Consider the following 15,158-nt stretch of genomic DNA (forward strand, 5'->3'; position numbering starts at 1 on the left):
GGTCTCCATGGATGCGCCTATTGCTCCCATTTCCTCATTTTCTCCTGCAGCACTAAGCTGCCAGGCCAGGAACCCGACAGTGCCCATGTAGAGCATTGTACTGACCATATGTGATGATGACATAAGTAGGTTTTATATAAATGCTTCGATGAGATAAGATAAAAAGAATGAAATTAATCAGAATGACATGAATAAAGTATACTGTTTGGAACAGAGTCCCACTGCACTGAAACTGGCTAAAAACTACTTATGAAAAACTCATGCAGAGGAACAGGAAACATTTGAAAGTCATTCTGAGAGAATCAATAGGAAAACCAATTCTCACCTCCTGTGACTTGATACCGTCATCTTCATTCAACTCAATCTTTTCGCTTGTACCCTCATTGCTGCTTAAATCATCTGGAAAAAAGGCACAGTTCAATGTGGTGCTGATGACCAGATAAGCTTTCATCATGCCCCAGAGGATCTGCAGTCCCAGACAGACAGACACACACACACACTTTATTTGCATATCTTCATTATTAAAACCAACAAGCCTGACTTAGTTAACTAAGAAACAGCATACTTTTAGAAGAGAATCGAACTTAAAAATGATCCCCAAACTTAAGCATAAGGTGCTATGTTCACTGGGGGGAACAAATGGGCAAAAGGACATTCCACAGGTGAAGTTTAGAGTTGGCTTAGCCGCCAACACCATGAGCAGGGCTTTCACTCACCTCTGTCTTCCAGGGAAGTACTGTTTGACTTTGAACTCATTCTAGAGAATTCCTCCAGATCTCTAGAGTTCTCTTCCTGTGGAGAATTTGAACAAGATCAGAAGCTCCATTTTCAAATTTAACTTTGCCTTCATTCATACTCCCCTGAGTTTCTCTCAATAACAATTTCCTAACTGTCATTTAGAATAGTTTGATAAATGTGTTTAAAAACATAACCAGTATTGCAGTTAGTAGAACTGTTAAAAGGAGATTTAAAAAAATTGAAGGCAGAAAAGCAAGTTTAGATATAAAATACCAAGGTCAGGGTTAGTTTTACATTCTTTCTCCAAAATGTACCTTTTCTACAAGACACTTCAAAGGAAGAATTACTATAAATTATATTTCTTTATGGAGTGGTAGAGGAGAGTAGTACAGTGAAGGATTAGGAGAGAATATACCAAAAAGAACATCCAAGGATTCAGATAAGCTAATTTAGAGTATTAATCCCTAACAGTGCAATTATTCACCATTAGTTGAAAAAAGTTTTGAGCATGAAACATCAAGTGAACCCTGACAGCTACAATAATGACTGGCCTGTCAAGACATGGCCATAAGTGCTACAGTGGCATGAACACCATGGAAGCAACCAACCACTTTCTGATTAAAGTCTCATTCCACAAGATGAAACACATACTTGGGCTACTGCCGGGCAAAGAACTTGTGACTAGACTACTATTTCTGCTAAATGGACACAGTATTAAACTGACTCTTAATTACTTTCTATTATACCCAGAGATGAATCTCTTAACCCTCATCAGAGAAGCTTCTATTTGTAGTAGACAGAGATTAACACAGAGATCCATGACTGGTCAAAGTGCAGCGAATAAAAGAACGCTGACTGCTCAGCCCTAAATGGGACATCTATATCGTATCCCCTCCTCCCAAGGCTCAGGATCTTCACAGGAAAAGGGGCAGAAAGATTGTAAGAGTCAGAGGCTGTGAATGACTCCAAGGTAAAAGAGTCCTTTGGATACAGCAGGGAAGCTGCACATATAAACTCACAGTAACTGACAGTATGCACTAGCTCTGTGGTACAAGCTCAGGACAGAAAACAACCCGACATGGAAAGGGAAAACAGATCTCAAGTCTCAGCCCTAGCTGAAGAGCTACTGACAATGGACAGCTACTGGTAGAGGGAGAGTCAGTTCTCTTTAAAGTGTTTCCCCTGGTGAGTTTATCACACTCTAGTGCAAGGCCATCCAAGAATATATGGGTAGTACAACTAAACTTAACATTTTTTAAAAAAAGTTTCTAGTGAGTAGGAAAGGGATGGGAACAAAAATATATATCTAACCTGTGTTTTGAAAACATCTTGGTTAGTCAAGGATCACTAATAGGAAAATCAGTTCTGGTGCTCTACTGTAAAAGTAATATGATGACAGATAGTGGCAATGTAGTATATTAAAAACCACAAGACAGAATTTTGAGTGTTTTCTACCACATAGAACCAATAATAGTTAAAGAAAACAAATAAGCTTATTTATTTGAACACTGCACTTATACATGTACCACACTACAACATGGTCTCTCACCACAAATATATATGTGCGTGTGTCAATTAAAGCCGGGCGGTGGTGACGCACGCCTTTAATCCCAGCACTCGGGAGGCAGAGGCAGGTGGATCTCTGTGAGTTCGAGACCAGCCTGGTCTACAGAGCTAGTTCCAGGACAGGCTCCAAAGCCACAGAGAAACCCTGTCTCGAAAAAAAAAAAAACCTAAATTAAAGTTTAAACAAAACTCCACAAAATGTTTACAACACTAACATACTCAAAAAAAGCAAAGGGAGGAGATCAAGATAAATTTAAAAATTCAAGTTTCAATTTTACTACTCTAATGGTCTTTTATATAACTATAAGTAATTTCCATTATTATAAATTTTACTTAAATTACTTTTTCATGGCCCATTATAATCCTTGTTTCTTTCCTTTCTTTTCCCTGTGGCACTGGAGGGTCTAGGATTGCCTTCACTGTCCCTTCGCTTCGCAAATGCACTCAGTGTCACCAGGTGTTTTATCTTAGCTATTTTTAGCATGTGCTTGAGTGCACATCATAGCACATGTATGGAGGTCAGAGGAGTTTTCAGGAGTCAGTTCTCCCCTTCTACCATGTGAGTCCCAGGATTTGAACTCAGGCTGTCAGACTGGCTAGCAGTGCCTTTACCCACTAAGCCATCTTGTTGGCCCACTTTTCAGGGACTTAATGAGGTATAAATATATATAAAGTAAAAATATCCACATTATATCACAATTAAGGCTTTCTAAACATTTGAGTTTTTGGCCTACTTTGAGGCAGGTTCTTTTTCTAGTAATGAGGATAACAAAAAGCTTGTGGTATCTTCTAGTAATAGCAATGTGAGCTCAGGCATTTCTCATTTGTCTGTGACTGCATGATGAATGTTTTCTTGGCAGGAGCCCTAAGTATCCACTGTGGAAAGTCACTCCAGTAAACACTAGACTAACAGATTCAGCAGGCTCATTTAACTGATTATTTGTAATCTCTAATCACATGATGCTGAAACCTAGGGGTCATTCTCAAGCCCTCTCACCTGTGGAACACCCAGCTTTCCTTCCCTAGGGTATCTTGAAAGCACTATATGGCCAGGACCAAGACAAGGAATTATGGACCATGACTGACAATGAGCTCAGTGCCTGCAGACACCAGGGCAGTCTCTGTATTATTCACAAGAATTTTAGAATAATTTTAAATAGAAAGAAGAATTAAAAAGCAGTTCTGTCATTTAATTATTATTCTAGAGTAGTGGTTCTCAATCTTCCTAATGTTGTGACCTTTAATACAGTTCCTCATGTTGTGGTGACCCAAACACAAAATTATTTTCATTGCTACTTCATAACCGTAATTTTGCAGTGATGAATCATAATGCAAATATCTGTTTTTTTTTCTGATTGTCTTAGGTGATCCCTGTGAAAGGGTTGTTCGAGCCTCCCCCACCAAAGAGATCACGACCCACAGGTTTGGAACTGCAGTTCTATTGGCTTCTCACTCTTTCAGCTTGGGAGGGCACAGTTTAGAACATGGAAGATCAGCCCAACTGAGAAAGCCTAACAGCTATCTCTAAAGCAAGCTATTTAACCTGCCCTCATTAATACTCGGGCTCATGTACAGAGTGACTTCCAACTTAGACCTTTTTCATGTGCTAGAGGGTAGAAGGACAGAGGTGTGCCTGTGGTAGCTGGTGTTTCCTCAAGTTCATGTGTGGCTGAAGATGCTATACAGTCTTCATGTCTATTTCCGGTTATGGGATGATTCTTACAGAATGAGTACTGGGTCCCTCAAATTCTGCAAGCTCCCAATGACATGCATGAACTCATTTTTATTCTGTTTTCCTTTTTCCAGTGCCTGGAATTTTTCCAAATTCAATTTTTAACTTCCTTTACTCTTGCCATACCAAGTTGACAATGACTTTATTGCTTCTAAAAGTGATACATATTTACTTCATGAGCCGTCATAGGAATGGTAAAATCACTCCCAACCTAGTAGACTAGTCTACAGATCAACGTTACTGTGAAGTGGAACATTAAATAACTTCTGAACACAGCTTCTGTACAGGAAAATATTATCCATGCATGCTTTTTTTTCATTTATTATGTATACAGTGTTCTGTCTGCATATATACCTACAGACCAGAAGAGGACATCAGATCTCATTACAGATGGCTGTGAGCCACCACGTGGGTGCTGGGAATTGAACTCAGGACCTCTGGAAGAACAGCCAGTGCTCTCAACTACTGAGCCATCTCTCCAGCCCCTCAATGCATGCTTTTTTATGTTGAAGGACTGAGACGGAGCCCAGGGTCCTATACACTCAAAGCAAATGCTTTATCTCTGAGGTATCAGATTTTACTTAAATTCATTATTTAAAAACTTACATGAAATTGAGGGGAAATAAAAATCTTCAAACTGTTTCTCTATTAATTTAAAGGATTATCTTATGATCCTAGCTGTGAACAAGGCAATGAGGAATGAGCTAAAAGCTTATTTCTTTCCTAGGCACAAACTCACTGAAATTCATGGTACTATGCAGCTTTTCCTTTTGGCTGTTAAAAGTCCTTTCTTTTTATTTAGTTCCCCAGTTCGTGGGGACACAAGAACGGCTTTAATGAGTTGAATATCTGCATAAAACTAGAACTAGGCGGAGAAAAATAATGTGGGCAAGAAGAGAGACAGGAAGACATCACTCAAGATGTTCCCAGAAGGAAGTGTGCAAATCTGGGACAAGCAGAAAGAGGGGCAGAGGGAAGGCAAGGACCCAGGAAAAGTTCAGATCCACGGCTGTCAGACTTGGGGCAGAAAGTATTTAGAGGCAGCATATCAACATTTCTAAGTAACACCATATATCACCACTGGTGTAAGTAGATCTATGCTAAAGACACCAGAGCTGGAAGAAAACATCTGGAAACCCTGAAAATTAAGCAAGACCACTGAGCAAAATTATAAGTGAGCACTGTAACTATTTGTCACATTACTACAATCTTGTAGATTACAAAGTAGAAAATTATCTATCTTTTATAACAAGGTGATTATTGTTAAGATACATGATATAATATAAGGATAATAAAATAAAAATTATAAGTGTTTACAGTGATGCAATTTGGCTACCCTCCCTACCCTCCTCCCCCAAACTTAAAACTAATCAAATACCTTTGTGTCATGTGGCTCAGTCTCAGAATACTGTCTCTGTGTTCTTTCTATTCTGGAAACCAGGACATCTGGGCTATCATCTGTAAATCAGTTTGGAATCACAAAAGAACAAAAACTAACTTAAAATGAAATACAGTTCTATTTTAGGGCAGTTGCAGTTCTTTCTCTCTCTCTCTTTCTCTTTCCTTCTTTTAGGTCTATGATACACTAAAGCCAAAAGTTACTGTAAATATATTTAAAATGTTTGGGATTTGAGCACTCCACATTGGTCTTTGGCTTTGCCGAAGAAAGAGAACATTAAAAAAAATCTCCAAATGTTATCAGGGCATAATAGTTTACTCTAGAACTCAGGAATGGAGGCAGGAAGGAGTATTGCCAGTTCAGGGTCGGTTTAGGCTATACCTCAAGACCTTGTCTCAAAAACAAAAACAAAACAACCACCCAAAAGTTTATACTCTGAGGTCTAGTGGGAACGGCTGGGCATGTGGAGCCCCAGAGACACTGTAACTTTACTTCCTTGAAAACGTTCCATCTAAGAAACATAGCCTCGAGCTGGGACCTGGGTGTGGGAGCAGGCTGCTTGAGGAAGCAGAGTAAACCCCTCAGAGCTTCAACCTTTATTTACTAGATGCTGTGAGAATAAACTGGGGCTGTATATAAAGAACCATGTATAGTATCCGAATGTAAAATATGAACAATTTATTACCATAAAATAATCACATGCATCTACTAAAAAAGGAGAAAAAATGCATTCTTTCTCATATGTTTACTAAATATTTAATGAATTTCTACTTTGTTTCAGGCACTGTCCCACATGGCAGTCATTAGCAATGTGTTTCAGTCTTACTCTGTAGCCCAGCTAGGCTTGGACCTAATGTCCTGTGGCTCAGTCTCTTGAGAAGCTGAGATTCTAGATCCATGCCATCAGGCTTAGCATTAAGACAGAAAATTTCATGGTGCTATGCTATTACATATTTAGATTTATTAGTATGGCCCATACACTGAAATAAATATTAATGAAAAAATTCAGTCTTTCATCTACACTGATCATATCCAAATGCCCAACACCCTCTAGTACTCTCTAGCTGTTGTACTGATAAATAACTATGGGACATCCACTATTGTAGATAATTCTGTCATATGGCTGTATTACAGACTATATAACATCTACAGGATGATACAGAGGCATTATCACATGTGCTTTGACTAAAGTATCTCATTAGCTCTGCCTGGTATCTGCATTCAGTACCAGCTGGCTCAGTCATAGGTCCCTATTACAGAGACTGTGAGATGTCCACAAGTTGGGTTTTCTGTAAGAAATTGTCTAATTTCTGGATCTATGTGTGAAAAGAACCTATTGGTGCCTCAAATTAGCCTCAAAGGTTATTAAGCAAACAGTTACTATCTTTATGAATTATTTTTTGCCCCACATCATTAGATATGAATATAACTTTTCAGGCATCTAAAACAGAAGCACACATTAATACCTAGTTCGTCTTCTGAGGAGGGGTAATGCTCCTTCCTGTTTCTTTTAGACATGTGCCTTTCTTCCTCTTCAACCTGGAATTTACAATGACCATGTTATAGGCGCAGGATCCGATCCACTCAGTTAAAGTAGGGACACATAGTAATAACTTCTATCATTTACAGTAGGTAGGTACATTAATTTAAAAAAATGTTATTAGAGACTTTAGCACCTGTTGGGTGGTGGTGGTGGCACATGCTTTTAATTGCAGCACTTGGGAGAAAGAGACAGGAGGATTTCTATGAGTTTGAGGACAGCCTGGTCTACAGAGTGAGTTCTAGGACAGCCAAGGCTGCCTGGAGAAAAAAAAATCTGTCTCTAAAAACCAAAAACAACAACAAAAAAAAAAAAAAAGAAGAAAAAAGAAAAAAAAGAAAGAAAAGAAAAGGAAACTTTGGCACCTTCACTTAGACTGAGCTAATAGAGTAGATGAAAGTTAGTGCAAAACGATACATTCTGAACACATAACAGGGACACATTACCTAAGCATTACAGCAGAGGAAACAGGCACAAATGATATGCGATACAGACCACCCTAACATCCGTTTAATTTATACAAAGAAATAATATTTTGACAGCACAAATTGGAACTTTAGAAAAAAGACACAGAGTTGGGTGGGGAGAAAAATACAGGTGGTGGGGAAGAACTGGGGAGAGGGCAAATATGATCAAAACATACATGAAACTTCCACATAACAATCAAAGCACAAACAAAACAAATAGAACCTTCTAACACCTTTCTTCACATAGAGGCTAGAATCCTACATACAACACACGAACACTTGAGTGAACTATGCAACACACCTCTTCAGCATCTGCTTCAGCGCTGCATCCGCTTAGGGCTTCCGTGCTGTCTTTTGTACTGCTGAATATTTCTGAATAGTAAACACAACAACAGAAATCCTCTTAAACCTGGGTGTCTGTGCATGTGGTTAGGAAAAACTGTCTAGTCATCATGTTGCATAGCAGTTATGCACTAGGCACTATGGGTGACAGTTCAGGTGGCTTTTGATGTATTCTCCCAAAAGCGCTGTTGTGTGTCAGTGTGAAATGTGAATAAACACGGCCCAAGCATGAAAGGACTACACCAGTACCACAAAACTGAATTTTGCACAGCAAACTTTAAGGCCTTCTTCCTTCAGCTTTGTAACCAAACAGTGTTAGGAGAATCCAAAGAATCCCCATGAAGTACTGCACATCAGACAGATTAGCGAGCATCCCAGCCTAACACGGTCAGGTAAAACACAAGTGTGAAGTGACAAGTCTGTCACTGAAGAAAAGCTAGCATTCAGTGCATTGAAGATGTGATTGTAACCGAGCAAATCTAGATACATAGGACACTGCTCATGTTTTGAAGGACAGGGACGTGCAAAGTAGTACTTTGTAATTAGAAAAGGCTGCAAAAAACTGGAATGTTCATCAATAACAGAAGCAAAAAATAACCGTGGAATATTTAGACAATGGGATACTAACTAGCATTACTGTAAAGTAACTGGTAATAAAGAAGACAGGACATCAGAACATACAGCAAAATAGGCAAATAGGGTGAAAGGTGGAAATGTTTTATAAAATGTGGTTACTATTCACCTAAACCAGGCAACATATGCTATGTATCTTTATGAAACTAAAACCATACCTAGTATATGCAGAACAGTAGTTCCCTTTGAACTGCGATAAGAGAAAGAGATTGTGACTAGGAAACTCTCAGGGGACTAACATTTTAATAGATGAGTGAGTCAAATATGCTGAATTTTAAGGTATTATAAATGAGGTAATGGGCATATGAATGTCTATCAATCACTATTACTGTTTTATTGTTGTCTAAGATATAGTTCAAAGCAATTATGAAAAGTGTGTATACATATATATCTTTCTCCAATCTTGAATTACAGAATCAACAAAATTAGCTAACAGAAACCAACACAATTTCACATGCTGGATGAGAACAGAATTTTCTCGTTGGAGCTAGTGGTCTTTGAAGGTTATGTGTAACAAGGATTGACTCACATAAATGCAACTGCCCGACCTGTTATCACATTGAGACTGTGAGAAGTTAACAAAAGCTCAGCTGGAGGCAAGGTGCAGCATTCCAGTATTTCTACCACAGAAATCACTTGTGGAGACTATGTACTTGGCTTCACACAGGAGTGAAGCCGCTGTGAGGTCACTGGCAAAGTTCTTGTAGCTAGTTAAGGTCAAATACCACTTCTTAGCTGTATGGCCAAATTACTAAACCTCTAAGCTATTTCCTAAACTATAAATGTGATGCTCAGTGTTCACTTTATTGAACTACATAAACTACGCGAGAATATCTGAGAAGAGTACAAGAAATAGAAGGCTCTCAGCAAATGGTAATTATAATTAGTACTAAAATTCCTACTGTGGAATTCATTAACTTACCTCCTTTGTTTTGAGATTCACAGTGTATTTCTTCATTGATTCTTGAGTCTGAATTTTCAACCTAAACATACAATAAAAGGGTTCTTTATGGACAGTCTCACATAAACTTAACAGCAGGTAAAAAGACATGTGTGTAATGTGGCTGTTTACAACAATGCTGCCAGGACTAGGGTGCATGTTCCCTTCAGCTTACCCAGAAGCTCAAGGGCACAGAGGGCCTTCTTTGTGAAAAAAATTCTAGCAAGTTACCATGCTTCAATGTTTATTCTCCTTGTCTTTAAAATGATTTTTGGAAAAAGCAAAATAAGCAAGAATAATTTCAACCTCTGAATTCTATTCCATTAAAGAGCTCTTACACGTTCTCCTTTCTTTATCTTTAAAAACTCTTGAGCTGGTACAGTGCCTACATGTGCAATCCTAGCACCAGGGAGGGTGAGGCAGAGGACTGCTATTAGCTTGTGGCCGGTTGACCTATAGAAGAAGCAATATGACCCTGCCTTGGAAAAAGTTAGAAAATCCCAAACAACAAGACCCATCAAAACTCTGAAGTATTTTTGTCATAAAATTACCTATTTGACTAATTTTGTCAATCTCACTTTGTTTTAAATTACGCAGTCTTGATGTCCTACAGCACTTTGCAGTCCTAGCTATAGGCCCTCATGACTGCTGGAGGCTGTACTCAGCTGGGGACTTGGGGCGACTGGATGGCGCACACTGTCTGGTGCTAGAGGTTTCAGCTTGCAGGGCAAATCAGAGCCCCACTACAGGGGCTTCTTCTCCTTTGCAGCATAGGGTACGAGCTTCTAGGTACAAAACTGGGCTGTTCCATGAGTTGAGGTAAAGATTCTGACCACACAGTGCCCAGAAGCAAGCAAAGTTCTCCCATCTCTTCCAGAATTCATGGATGTTCTGGAAAGCACAGCTAATGGAGATTTGTAAGCATTCATAAAATATTCACCTCTGGTGTTATGTTCCCTACATATACACTGATGCAAAACAAAACAAAACTAAGCTTTCAAGGGATTGAAAGAAATGATGAAAACCACAGCTGAGAAAAAATGTTTATTACAATCACAGTCCAGTCTCTTCAGACAAGCTTTCTACCATCATAAAGTGAGCCTCTCAAGCTAAAAACTATTTTGCCTATATTGCCAGGAAGGTTTAAGAATTTGTGATTCTATTATAATAAAAGCCAGAGAGCTCAGAGTTTTTTGTCATAGCACGTAGGCGACTATGGCAGAGGTCGAGTCTAAGCACTGTCAGCATGGAGAACTTGAGTGGAGCACACGCTACCAAATGGCCTGCTGCACAAACACCTTCCCACACTAGCTCTCTCTCCGCATCCTCAAACCAAACACTACAGCTACTTACATTTTGTGATTCGCTCACCAATGATGCTTCTTTCACCTGTTCACCTGTTCAAAAACAAGATGAGACACAAGAAAACAACACTGTGTTGGAAATGGAGAGCAACACATTTAAACATTTCCAGAGCAGATAACTGAACAGGATGTCACGTGACCTGCATTTTTGAGAATCATAAAACTCTAATCAATCAGTTTTTACAATCTGTGTTCTGCATATTATCAGAAAAACAGCTTGTATTTTTATACTAATGTCTGTAGCCCATTAAGTCATGCAGTGACTTACCTACTTAAGTTATTGGAGCTAAGGAAAAGGTGGAAGACCTTAATGTTATCTGCTAGGCTGCAGTTAAACTAGCTCATTTAAAAATAATGCCATCAGATGAAAGGTTAGAGTCTTTCCCCTCACACAGCAATAGTCTGTTTATAGTCTTGGAACTTGAAGTACAAAGCCTACTGTTTCTCCTCAACAATGACAGAATATACATTTTTCTTTTAAACAGCTTCCTTCTATGTAAATAGATCTCTTATTGAATTGTACCTAAACACAGTAAAACAGTCTAAAGCTAGCTATGGGAACCAAAGACTGAGAATGCACAAATATTTCCTTCTAGACAGTGAACATTATGCATGACTGAAACACCCATATGCATTAACTAATTTATTCATAGTTTGGATTATTTAACTTCAGAATGAATGACTCAGCATCTGTTGCAGTCTGAGGATTGTGTGAGTTTCTGCTCAGAAGGCTCCTAAGGTCATTTCCTTTCTAATTCTAAGGTTTTCTCCTCAAAGTATTGTGGCTTACAACAGAGAGTGTTTTAGACTGAAAGGTGATGCAAGCTAAGAGTAGTTTTGTGCTGTCACTAGGGCAAAAGCCAGAGTTCTAGGGCTGAGAGCCAAGGTGATCAAGTGGACACATGATTGGTTGTGGGGAACAAGCTGCAACAGTCCTCAGAAGGGCAGTAAGGGCATGCAGAAACTTGCAGGGAATGAAGCGCCTGTCCCTGACAATTTTTCTTTTACCAGTATTATTTGGAGAGGTTATATTTAAACAACAACCCTATATAAAACAGGATGAGAAAAGTGTATGTTAAAAACAAAACAGTGCATGGCTTAAGGGAGATGTCAACAGTTATGAGGTGCACTGGCCTTTCAGAAAACCGAAGTTCAGTTCCCAGTGCACTTACAAAGTGACTCTCAAGTGCCTCTAATTCCAGTTGGAGGCGACCTGACAACTCTGGCTTCACGAATCACCTGCATACATTGATGTGAACACCCAGCCATTCACATCAACAAAATTTTAAATAAATCTTTAATTTATAAAAAAGGAAAAAGAATGAAGAATTTTGTCTGAACTATTTTAAAAAGTAAGAGGCAAATTCATAGTCTGTCAGTATTTTACTATAAACTATCCGCCAACTTTAAGCTGCAGTAAAAGATAAAAATATATGCAGGGGCAGACAGTGAACAACTGCTAAAACCAGCCTACCTGATGCACTTGGCCTTCCAACACAGGGGTTTCCTGATGCTACTGCAACTCCACGATTTGTATCTTCCTCTGAACGCAAAGATGTCTACAAAAGTCCAAGGCACCACAAAAATAAGCGAAGTGAGACTAGCTGGCAACTGTGGCAAATTAGACTATCCCGTAGCATCTAGAAGCAACTTAAAAATCTATCTTCCCATGAATTGAAAAATGAGCACATCAACATTTAAAATAATACAGGAATGATCAGTCTAATCTCACCTTTCACCATCTTAAAGCAAAAGGTTAAAAACATAGTTTATTACAATACATGTGATCCTTTCTGATTGGCCCTATTACCTTGCCACTCTGAAGCCTCATACCTGGGAGACTGGGGTACAACAGTTTAACTCATCCCATCTCCTTGCCTAGTTTTTCTCTCTTTTCTCTTCCGATAAACTTCAAATCTGCTTTCAGAATTCTGTACCAATGTCCTTTTGCAAACACTTCTTGCTACCTGCTCAATACTCTTTTGGGGTAACCCCCCATTCATTGCTAGCTTGTCACACATAGCTGGTAAGAACTGTGTAATCAATTTAGAAAAAAAAAAAGTCTAAATTGTGTATGGTACAGACCTAATAAAAATAAGAAAAATTTTATTCAAAATATGAAACCATGGAGAATTTAAGCAGAGCTATGACGTGACCCAACTTATGTTTTAAAAGATATTAGGCATGGTGACGTCAACCATAAGATTGGAACAGAAGTCCATGTCTATCAGGAAGCCATTAAAGTGGTCACTTAGGTGAGGCTGGTAGCTATGGGAACAGAAAGTCATGGACTCATGTTTTGTTCACAGCAGATTAAACACAGATGAGAGAAATGGAAGGTGACTCCATGTTTGCTTTGAGGAGCTAGATTTGATAATGGCACTTTTTACTAATATTACTGGAGTTCCTAGCTTTTTACCCCAGGATGACAATAACACCATGTGTCACCGGTATGAGAAAAGGCCACATACAGCTGATATGTGCACGGCCAACAGCCCACACCACTCCGTGTCAAGACTTACTGAGCTACTGGTCTTACCTCAGTTGCCAAGTTGGCTGACAGTCCTGGTTCTCCTGTACTCTTTGGTGGTAACTCCATATTGCCTAATGAAACTCAAAGAATTAACATAATTTAAAAATTTGAATGCAAAATACATCTCACACAGAAAAGTAACAACATGTTATCAGCACTCAGAGCCACCTACCCTTGCTGATTTAGTTCACTGTAAGCAAAACAGCAGAAAAAGGAGTGCTCTGTGGGTAAAGGGGGGCTAGAAAAAAAAAACAGTGGCTATTTGCTCATTTGTGGGACAATGGAATTATTTCTTGCTTGCATAAAAAGCTAACTGCCTAGAAAGGGAGATAATATATTATTTATGGAGAGATCTTATTTCCTAGTATTGTTCTATAGCCAGCTCTATCAAATTTGTTCCTAAAACTATATATGCAACATTCCGAACAACAGAGATTTATAAATGCCCGATCAAGACATGATTTATAGACCCACTTTACTTCTTGACACTGAGACTGAACGAAAAACGGAAACCTGTCAGATAGATCCACAGATCTTCTCAGGTGGGCAATTTTATCCCGTCCCTTTGTAGCTGTGGCTTCGTTTCCCTCACTTCACACTGGCACTAACAAAGAAAAGCCTTCATTTTCCCCAGAGCATGCAGGTTTCTTGTTTAAAAGCCCTTCTGCCTGCCCTTCCAAGGGACAGAAAAGGGAATGGAGGAATAATAGCATGCAGTAACAGAGTCACAAAAAGCATCAGAGCATTCAACTCATTCTCTACTAAATGCAATGGGAAAAGTTAAAGTTACTTATTTCAACCCTTAGAATACTTCTTTTCTTCCATTTTCTTTTATTCTTGAGATTATAAGTACATCATTTTTCTTTTCCCTTTTCTCCCTCCAATCCTCTCATATATCCCTACTTGTTCTTTCAAATTCAAGTCCCTTTTTCACTAATTGCTGCTACATCCATCTATCTATCTATCTATCTATCTATCTATCTATCTGTATTTATATATATTTCTAAATATATAATCTGCTTAGTATAACATTACTTGTATGCACACCTTCAGGGCTGACCATTTGGTACTGAATAATCAATTGGTGTGCTCCCCTCTCTGGAGAAGACTCCTTAGGTCATTTCTTTTTTTTTAAATTTATTTATTAAAGATTTCTGTCTCTTCCCCGTCACCGCCTCCCATTTCCCTTCTCCTCCCCCAATTAAGTCCCCCCCCCAGCCCGAAAAGCAATCAGGGTTCCCTGTCCTGTGGGAAGTCCAAGGAACCCCCCACCTTTATCCAGGTCTAGTAAGTTGAGCATCCTTAGGTCATTTCTTAATGCTGTTTCTTAAGTACCTATAACAAAGAGGGCTAAATCTACTAGTGTCAATTTTCTGAAGCTAGACTAAGTGCAAGAAAGGATGGTTCCATTTTAAAGGTTCAGGATGCCATAGTTTATAAAGCTAGAAGGGAGATGAATCAAGGTCCATTGGCCCCTTCAAGTCTTACTCAGAAACTCGAGTTTGTAGAATACGCTATTTTTCACTTCCACCTAAGCACCTGTTATGCTTGAATCACTGCCAATGAGTGTCACATGAGGCAGAATTCATAATTGTCTTCCCATTGATTATCTGTACCCCTAGATCCTAGAACAGTAGTACTGTACACAGCATCTGAAACTGGATGAATAACTGCAATTATCTCCGAAAGTGATTACTGATTTCCACAAAACCAGCACTCTCTGAAATCTCTCAAAAGGGAACATGGATCCCCTCACCCAAATTTTCTAAATTGGAAATTAATGTGCCTTACTTGAATAGCAAACTCAGTTAAGAATAAAAATAGGAGCTGGAAGTCTATGTAGCTCAGATGTAGAGTATTTGTAAGAGGCCTTGGGTTCAATCCTCAGAATACTGCAAATCAAA

The 15,158-nt window shown here is 38.9% G+C and overlaps 1 protein-coding gene across 3 annotated transcripts in view; it reads right to left on the reverse strand.

The window, feature by feature from the left end:
• The window catches only part of Bod1l1 (biorientation of chromosomes in cell division 1 like 1), a 55,917-nt gene that overhangs the window by 13,116 nt on the left and 27,643 nt on the right, over positions 1 to 15,158 (reverse strand). For 2 of the 3 annotated variants that reach the window (XM_013353310.2, XM_013353311.2), the window contains exons 11-19: positions 13,261 to 13,334; positions 12,196 to 12,280; positions 10,711 to 10,754; positions 9,340 to 9,400; positions 7,744 to 7,814; positions 6,902 to 6,974; positions 5,415 to 5,494; positions 717 to 792; positions 326 to 399 (exon numbers count right to left, since the gene is read on the reverse strand). In XM_013353310.2, the coding sequence (XP_013208764.1) occupies positions 326 to 399; positions 717 to 792; positions 5,415 to 5,494; positions 6,902 to 6,974; positions 7,744 to 7,814; positions 9,340 to 9,400; positions 10,711 to 10,754; positions 12,196 to 12,280; positions 13,261 to 13,334 (638 nt within the window). The remainder of the gene's footprint in view (positions 1 to 325; positions 400 to 716; positions 793 to 5,414; positions 5,495 to 6,901; positions 6,975 to 7,743; positions 7,815 to 9,339; positions 9,401 to 10,710; positions 10,755 to 12,195; positions 12,281 to 13,260; positions 13,335 to 15,158) is intronic. The other variant, XM_005365973.2, reaches the window with a different exon arrangement.

Source organism: Microtus ochrogaster, unplaced genomic scaffold (genome assembly GCF_000317375.1).
Source record: "Microtus ochrogaster isolate Prairie Vole_2 unplaced genomic scaffold, MicOch1.0 UNK5, whole genome shotgun sequence".
Classification (NCBI taxonomy): domain Eukaryota; kingdom Metazoa; phylum Chordata; class Mammalia; order Rodentia; family Cricetidae; genus Microtus; species Microtus ochrogaster.